The sequence below is a fragment of the Adiantum capillus-veneris genome, chromosome 6 (assembly GCF_014529385.1).
Source record: "Adiantum capillus-veneris isolate H3 chromosome 6, ASM1452938v2, whole genome shotgun sequence".
In the NCBI taxonomy this organism is placed as follows: Eukaryota; Viridiplantae; Streptophyta; class Polypodiopsida; order Polypodiales; family Pteridaceae; genus Adiantum; species Adiantum capillus-veneris.
Genome location: NC_140936.1, coordinates 20,687,569 through 20,697,065, shown reverse-complemented (window position 1 = coordinate 20,697,065; position 9,497 = coordinate 20,687,569). Strand labels below are relative to the sequence as shown.

At 43.3% G+C, this 9,497-nt stretch overlaps 1 protein-coding gene across 1 annotated transcript; it reads right to left on the bottom strand.

Annotated features, from left to right (window-relative positions):
* Nucleotides 1-5,205: 5,205 nt before the first annotated feature.
* Nucleotides 5,206-9,066, bottom strand: LOC147455233 (pentatricopeptide repeat-containing protein At3g09040, mitochondrial-like). Its single transcript, XM_086514062.1, has one exon. The coding sequence runs from the start codon at nt 8,686-8,688 to the stop codon at nt 5,833-5,835; it is 2,856 nt and encodes a 951-aa protein (XP_086370188.1). The 5' UTR covers nt 8,689-9,066; the 3' UTR covers nt 5,206-5,832.
* Between the last annotated feature and the right edge of the window lie 431 nt (nt 9,067-9,497).

Genomic DNA, 9,497 nt, shown 5'->3' with positions numbered 1-9,497 from the left:
AAGAAGATACCTTGCCATTATTGTAAAGCTAATGATCACATGATCAAATCGTGTCCTAAGTTGAAGGCCAAAGAGGCTAAGAAGAAAGAGGGTGGTTCCACTGCAAATGCTGGTTCCAGTACAAATGCAGCCATTGTTGAGTCTTTTGTGAAAGGAGAATGTGTTGCTGATATTGATGCAGAATGGGCTTTTAGCGCAGAGTGAACTTACTATCCTGCTATCCATGATGCATGCTTGTCAGTTACTGCAGATTCACATGTGTGGTATTTCGACAGTGGTGCACCTGATGTGTTTACCTCTCTCGAGTCTGTCCCTTCATGGGAATTCAGTCACTTGTGGCAACAATGCCTCTTATCCGGTTCAAAGAGTTGGAAAGATTGTGCTTATTACTGCAAATGGCAGTTCCTTCACACTTGTTGATGCACTTTATGTACCTGGGATCAAGAAGAATCTCTTGTCTGTATCCGCACTTGCTAGACTTAGACTAGTAGTCAAATTTGTGGATGACAGATGTACAGTTCATGATCTCAGTTTTGGTGATGAAATTGTTGCATCTGGCCTTTTGTGCCGTGGGCTATATAAGCTCACTTTGTATGACAAGTGTTGACAAAATTTTACAAATGTTGTTGTAGATTCAAGGGCTATTTCAGACGCAAAACTTTGGCATGCACGTTTTGCTCATCTGAATTTTGCTAGTTTGCTGCGTTTGCAGAAATATGATATAGTTGGTTCTTTGCCGCCTCTTGAAGCACTTGTCAAACATGTTTGTGAAGGCTGTATTTTGGGTAAGATGCAGCGTTCTAAGTTTTCCAAAGGATAGTTCAGTTCGGGCCACATGCAGTTGCAGCTTGTACATAGTGATGTTTGTGGGCCCATGCAAACTCTGTCCTTGGGCAATTACCTTTACTTCGTGACTTTCATTGATGATTACTCCAGACATGCATGGGTATTTTCGCTTAAAGCGAAGTCCGAAGTTTTTATGTTCTTCAAACAATTTCTGGCTATGGCTGAAAATGTCTCAAAATGTACTATGGGCACCCTCCGTTCCGATCGAGGGGGGGACATTTCTGGCTAGTCGTGGGATAAAACACCAATGTATAGTGCTTTATACACCTCAGCAAAATGGTGTTGCTGAGAGGAAAAACAGGTCACTGACGGAAATGGCACGATGTATGGTCAAAAGTCAAGCTTTGCCGCATTCTTTTTGGCTTGAGGCCATTGTGTGTGCCACTTATGTACTTAACAGGTGTCCTACGAAAGCTTTGAAATCTATTACTCTATATGAGGCATGGCATGATAGAAAGCCTTCTATTGAGCACATGCGTGTTTTCGGCTGTTTGGCATATGCTTTGGTGCCACAAACACAACGCAAAAAATTGGATGATAAGGTTGTCAAATGTATTTTTGTTGGTTATAGTGCTGAAAGCAAAGGTTACAGGTTATATCATCCGCAAACAAAGCGTATTCTGGTTTCACGGAATGTAGTGTTTGTGGCTGTCATATACTAGAGACACTAATGTAAGCTCGGAGGACATTTATGACACTTTGTTGCCTCTTTTCAGTGGTGACATACGAATGTAATTTCCAATGAGGCAAATGTACAGCCTATGGGGGTTTCTAAAAATGTTACAGATCAGTCTATTACTGATGCAGATGTACATGATGTACTTGATGAGGAAAGGGTTGATAATGAGCAGGCTAGAGGTATGCCAAAATGGCTGGTGCACACTTTACGTAACAGTAAATTGGATGCATCTTTGTCTGGTCGTACTCGTTCAGGCTCTCGCCATGCATCTTATGCATCCGATTGTTATGCTTTGGCTGTGTCTAGCTTACATGATGTTGAGGAGCCTCTGTCTTTTGATGAAGCACAGAATTCAGAAAATTGGATGGCTGCCATGCAATCAGAATATGATGCACTTATAGAAAATGACACATGGACTTTATGTGATTTGCCTCCTGGCAAAAAGGCCATTGGTACGAAGTGGATTTACAAGTTGAAAGGCAAGCTAGATGGCGAGATCGATCGCCATAAGGCTCGACTTGTTGCAAAGTGTTATGAACAACAAAAATGCATAGATTATGAAGAGACTTTTGCTCCCACTTGTCGTATGACTACTGTGCGTTTTCTATGTGCATTGGCAGCTCATTTTGGTTGGGATGTACATCAATCAGACATTGTTACTGCTTTCTTGAATGATGACATATTTGAGGAAGTTAATGTAACGCAGCCTCGCAGTTTTGTTATAGAAGGACAAGAGGACAAAGTGTGCAGATGTAAGAAGGCTTTGTATGGGTTGAAGCAATCTCCTCGTGCTTGGTATGAGAAAGCTGACACTCATTTGGTTAAACGAGGCTTTCGTAACAGCCCAACAGAAAGCACATTGTATGTAAAGTGTGAGGGTGATGTACTTCTCATTGTGGTTCTTTATGTAGATGATTTGCTGATCACTGGACCAAATGAGAGACATATTGCTGAATTCAAGGCTGATTTGAATGCTACTTTCAAGATGAAAGATTTGGGGATGTTGCATCATTACTTGGGTATACAGTTTAAGCAGTGTGATGGTGGTATTCCTTGTGTCAAAAAAGTTACATAGAGACATTGCTATGTAAAATTGGCTTGAGGATTACAAACCTATTGCCACTCCTATGGAAACAGGTTTGAAGTTGAGTCTACATGATGCTGGCGATCCTGCTGATGTCACTCTTTACCAAACTGCTGTTGGCTGCCTCATTTATGTATGCAACACGAGGCCAGATATTCAGTTTGCAATCTCACAGGTCAGCAGATTTATGCATAGCCCAGGGTCTAAGCATTGGCAGGCTGTCAATAGGATTTTCCGCTACCTTAGTGACACTTTACATCTTGGCTTGTTTTATCCCAAGGGGGGATCATTGCCGCCAGACTTACATGCTTTTTCGGACTCAGATTGGGCTGGTTGTTTTGACATGCGAGTGTCCACAAGTCGTTTTTGTTTCATGCTTGGCAGTTCATGTATATCATGGTTGAGCAAGAAGCAACCTACTGTGGCCACTTCGACTTGTGAGGCTGAGTACAGGGCAATCTTCACAGCTACGGTTGAGTGTGTATGGCTCAGACGCCTTATGGCTGATTTGGGTGTTGGACAGGACACTGCCAACACTATCTACATTGAAAGTCAGAGCGCATTGGCAGTTGCGAGGAACCCAGCTTTTCATGCTCGCACAAAGCACATTGAGGTGCATTACCACTATGTCAGGGAGAGGCTCTCGGCAGGAGAGATCAGCTTGGCTTATGTGCCAACACAGGACAACCTTGCAACCTTGCAGATCTTTTCACAAAGGTATTGTCTCGTGAGAAACTTGAAGCTTTCTGCAAAGCTTTGGGCTTACTCCCCTTTGTAGACTGATCATGTCTTCAGGGCATGGCACTCCCCTTTACTCATGTGCCAGCTCTCGTTCACCGCATCACTCCAGGGGGGATTTGTTACCATATACATATGGTAGTGATGTGTGTGAACACACTAGGACCGCTGGGGCATTTTTTTCCCTCTTTAGGAGGTTTCTTCCCCGGAGCATTGTATATACGCCCATCACTCTAGGGCCATCTATCTTTCCATTGCATACTAAGTAACACACTCTCTATTGTGTGCGTTAAGCTTCCTTCGTCTTCTCCAAGCTGTGTGCGTTTCTCTGCAACCCTAATTCCAACAATCATTACAAAAAGAAAATTAAGCTGCTGCAACAAGAATCTGAAAAACCAGAGATTGAGAACATCAAAAGAAAGTCATGCGAAAGAGCTTCAACAAAAAACTGAAGAATTTTGAGTAAAAAACAAGCAAGCATACACAACTTAGGCTGGGTTCACAAAGGCCGGCGGAAGAACATACAAAAGGGACGTCCAGTCTGTGTGGCAGCACAGCTGGTGTGCGAAAAGCGAGCTACCTTCCGGCCCCAGCAGAGAATAGGCGAACCCCCCCCCCCCTCGGAAATAAAATACTTCCACCCGGAAGAAGGAAGATATTGGGCCACGTAGGCGCTGCACCCGAGCATGTCCGATTAGAATTCTTGAAAAGTCAGTGACTTAGCCTGACACGATCCTCTCCTGACGCATCGTGTGAATGTGGCGCCCGGCGGAAGCTGCAGCACGTCGTCTTCTTCCACCGCAGCTTGTGAACCCAGCCTTAGTGACTACCAACAAAGGGCTGAAATAAGGTATCATTGATAAATATATCTATCAGTCATTGGTAGATATGTGACTGACTCACAAGGAAAGCTAACCTTGAACATAGAGAACTTATAGCAATTAGTCGCTAGAATGAAGAGCTAATAGAGGCTGTTGCTTCAGAGTATACCACCACACTAGCCTGGAGGTTGTTGCCTCAAAGTATTCCACTGCACTAACTTGGAGGCTGTTGCTTTAGAGTATACCACTGCACTAGATCATGCACCTTCAAGTAGAACTGACAATTTGACTGATGAGGAAGAAGGTAAAGATGATAAGGAAGATGAAGCAAATAAAGGGGATGATACCACTGATCAAGAGCTAGATTCCTTTCACAAGAAAGGCGATGATGATAATGACAATGATAATGATGATCATGATAATGAAACCAGAAATACTGAGAAAACTCCAGGTCAACACTGAGAGAAGCAACAATAAGCTCCAAACAAGCAATTTAAACAACAAGACCAAACTTAGAAGCAACAAACTAATGAGAAGCACAACCAAAAGGAGCTAGCAAAGATGGACAAGCAATTCACATTGAGAAAGATTCAGATACCCAAAACATTTCATCAGTTTCATATCAATTTCTAAGTCTTATTGAGAAAGGAAAACATTTCCAAATCCAAGAAAGATTTGAGATGTTATATGTGGGAGCCAGAAGGATGATAGCTCAATGGAAAGCTCAAAGATTTCACGATCAACAAGAATGCCAACTCCCTCCTCAGCCATCTGTTATACAGGTTCTGAGTAGAGTAGCATAATATGTACTGCCCACAGCAGATGTGGATGCTACTCTTCACCATATGCAGATTATGAGAAGAATCCTGAATCCTGGATCATAGAGTATCTGCTTTCCCTAACCCTTGGGTTCATGGGATATGAATTTGTGCGTGGGTGTGTGTAGTTTTCAAAGTAAAAGGCAATGTATGGTGCAAAGTACATGGCAAACAATAACCGAATGCAGAAGGCTGGGAATATAGAGTGCATAACTGACATGCTCAAATGTTGTCTATGTAGTTTTTTTGGAAAGGAAAAGAAAGTGTGTAGCAGCAACAAAGCAATGGGAAATTTGGCTAAGTCCAATAAAGGAACAGAGCCCTGATCTAGCCTGTTAGCAATCGTCCTAGGCACTAGTGACTCTTGCGAAATACCTTACATGATGCGTTCATGTAAGAACTCAAGCACTAACCCAAGGTGTTCACATTGACATATGGGCATTCTGTACAGGATCTTGAGTGCTCATGTTGGCAAGGTACTCGTTTTTATAAGAAAACAAAAACTGGGCCATAAATCTATACACCACCTCCAGAGAATGTTTGTGCTTGAAGAATTCTGGTTCTCTCTCCTCTAACCTCTTCAAGAGGATGTCTCAGAGGGCTTCACGAACCTGCCCTCCTAGCCCCTACACTCAATCACAATTATGTGAGATCTCTACTTCTTATACCAATGTCTTATTGGTTTGTGTAGGGAGCCACCTAGTCGATAAAATGTATACATGCACACGTATCATGGCATAGAAATAGTGGTGGAACCCCCAGACCTGTGTAAGAGTGAAATAGTGTCTTCCATTCTCATGACACAACAATATGTACACCTTCCAAACGCTGAGAAATTTCTTGTCTTTAAACCTCTACACAAGAATCAGAAGCGCTGGCCCAGATCCTCAACATAAGCACGTACCATGATGCATCGTTCGGATCAGCGTGAAGCAGCTCCTCGAAACATTGACTTCCAAACCTTTTGTTTCCATGATTCTCACAGCTATCAAGCAAAGCTGTCCATAGGATTATATCAGGGGCCATGGGCATGGATAGTAATACATCTAGTGCGTCATGGAAACACCCTGCTCGGCCAAGAAGGTCACTAATGCAGCTGTAGTGATCTCTCCTAGGTGAAATTCCATAATCAACAATCATCATTGTAAAGAATCTCAATCCTTCCTTCAGAAATCCAGCATGACTGCAGGCAGCTAGAATGCTGGTGAAGATAAAATCTTCCGGCCTTAAACCCTCTTGTTCCATCTGCTTGAAACAAGCCTTAACCTGCCCGCATTCATTATTTCGGACAAACCCTGCCATCAACACGCCCCATGATACCATGTCACGCTTAGGCAACATAGCAAACACGTGGGAAGCCTCCAGCATGCTTCCACACTTTGAGTACATGTCCAGAAGAGTATTTCCTAAAAGTGCATCTAGTTCAAACCCATCTTCTACAACCTGCATAAAGACAAGGCGTCCTTCCACAAATGCTCCTGTAATGCTACATGCTTGTAACATGCATAAGGCAACTGCCTTATTCTGTTTACAATTTGCCTGATGCATCTTTTTGTAAAGGTCTAAAGCTTTAAGGCCACTCCCTTGCTGTGTATACCCGGATATCAGCGCACTCCATGAAGTAAAGTTTTTGCTTAAAGCACTGTCAAACATTTTCTGTGCCTCATCCATGTTCCCACAATTAGCGTACATATATACAAGGGTGTTTAGAGCATCATCAGTAACAAGTCCACTTTTGATGACTTTATCATGTAAAATTCTACCTTGCATTGATGCTCCAACATCGCCACATGCCTTTAAAATGCAAGTTGACACAGTAACATTTGCACCTATGTCAGTTACCTGCATCTTCTGAAACAGCTTAAGGGCCGCAAAGCTCTTTCCATGTCCAACATACCCAGCAATCATAGCTCCCCAAGAAACTTCGCTAGGTTTTGCCAATCGCTTGAAAACACAACATGCCTCCTGGAGAAGCCCACATTTTGAGTACATATCAATGACTGTATTCTCTATGAGTCCATCCAATTCAAGTTCAGTTCTGATCAGCTCATCATGTAAGCGCTTGCCTTCCTCGACTGCTCTTAGCCCTCCACAAACTTTCAATATGCACAAAAAGATGCCTTTAGTCGGTCTGTATCCCTGTTGCTGAAACTTCTCGAACAGCTCAAGAGCCTTACAACTATGCTCATCATGACTGGAATATGCTGCAATGAGGGCATCCCACAAATCTAAATTCTTGTTCAGCGTATGGTCAAAAACGTAAGTCGCTTCCTCTAAGCTGGTGCATTTACCATACATGTCAATCAGAGTTTTTGAAACCATCACATCAGACTCCAATCCCCTTTCAATGAATGCTTTATGTATCAAACTCCCCTGTTCAAAATTTCCTATGTTCCCACAGGCTCTGGAGACGAGGAAAAAGATGGGCTTATCTGGCATCGCATGTCTCTTTAGCATATCATCGTAAAGTTGAAGAGCGAGGTCATCATGACCATGATGCACATACATGGTGATAATTGCCCCCCATGATACTTCATCAGGATATGATAGCATATTGAAGACAGCAAATGCTCCCTTGAAATCACCGCACTTGCCAAACATGTCAATCAAACTATTTGAAATAGCACTGTCTGATTCAAGAGAACCTGTGACTAAAATATGGTGTATCATCAAGCCATGTACAAGAGCACCCATACCACCACAAGCTTTCAGGAGATAAATGTAAGTAACTCGATCGGGTTCTACTGCAGCTTTCTGCATGTCTTCATATAGTTCCAAGACTTGCAAGTTATAGCCTTTCTCAGCATAGCCTGCAAGTAGAGAGCACCAAACCACCACGTCCCGGTTTGGTAACCTGTCAAACACGCCATGTGCCTCTTGAAGACTTCCACACTTTGCGTAGAGTTCAATAAGCACGCTGCCTACTTTCACGTCTGAATCAAAACTGCTTTGCACTATACCATCATGAATCTTCCTCCCATGAACTAGAGATGTGATAATCAAGCATGCCTTCAACACAAGTAGAAATACAACTCTACTAGGTTGAACAGCTCTTTGACACATTTTCTCAAAGAGCTCCAATGCACGCATACCAAGTTCATGTTGCACATAGCCATTGGCCATCACTGTCCATGTGACAACATCACGATTTGTCAATCCATCAAACACTCTTTCTGCTTCCTCCAAGCTTCCACACTTTCCATACATGTCTATAAGTGTGTTCTCGACTGCAAGGACCCCCATAAGACCAGTTTTAATGACATGATCGTGCACAAATCTGCCTTTCTGCAGTGCTTTGTTACACGTACAAGCCTTTATAATGCACAAAAATGTGATGGTATTGGGTCGTATACTGGTCTTGTGCATGCTATTGTACAAGTTGAAAGCATGATCGAATTGTCCGAGTGTCGCATGGGCAGAAATGAGAGCATTCCAGGTATATGCGTCGGGATTCGTAACTTTGTAAAAAGCTGTATCTGCATGATTCAAGCTACCACAGGAAGTAAACATCCGAATAAGGTGGTTACCCAGGATGGTGATGACGTCCAGCTTATCCTTTGTAAGGATGAAGTGAAGTTTTTCACTCGCTACTAGATCTTTTGCTTTAGAGCATCTTTGAATCAGCTCCAAAATTGTATTGTATGGTATGGGGAGTGCCTGCCGATCCAAGCGGTCCACGGCTGCATAAAGCGCCCTCTCCATCCGCAGGCCTTCAAAAGATCCTGCTTAAAACGACAGAATGTGATAGTAATCCACCAGAACCTTCCATCCTCCCTTTGAGCAGAGAAAAGCCTCATGGATGGGATGGCGCAGATCAGCTTAGGCAAAAATGTATGTGTATTTGCACGCAAGTGTACTTAGAGCCTCCTGCTCTGCATGCTCCTAACGACGCGATGGCGAGCTGCGCTTGAATCTCCTCCCGCTTCCGAACGCTTCTTCCTCGTTAGAGAGCATTTTAGTGCTTTTTAGCCGCATTCGTATTGAATTGAGAGGGTAAAGACGTCCAATGGACGAGGGCACTGCCGGAGAGAGAATCATTGACGACCTGACACCCTTGTAGCTGTTAGGAGGAAAAATCGTGGAGCCAATATATAAAGGCGTAGCCAGCTAATAGAAACTGGTAGCAACAGTTGCAACGTAATAAAAGAGCTGAGGGTAACCAAATAAAAGAGCTGGACCGTAGATCCCATTTGAAACCGCCCGTGCGAGATAGTGTGGTGCCTGCAACGGCCGCATCACTATATCACATGGGCATGTTCAAATGGGATCAATGGTGGGGGAGGAAAACGCGGGGTGTGCCAATTGTGGATCGTTAGATACGCAGTTTCTCGAATTTACTAGTCTGTTCGAATTTACAAATTTGCTCTCAATTTACTAATCGGCCCACATTTACATTATGACATACTCGATATACTGGTGTGATATACTGGCAAGCACGTTAAAAAAACCACTAGTTCGGAGATTCCTTTTTGTTCTCCCACCTGGCCTCCTGCCCCTTCCGCCACCCCCTT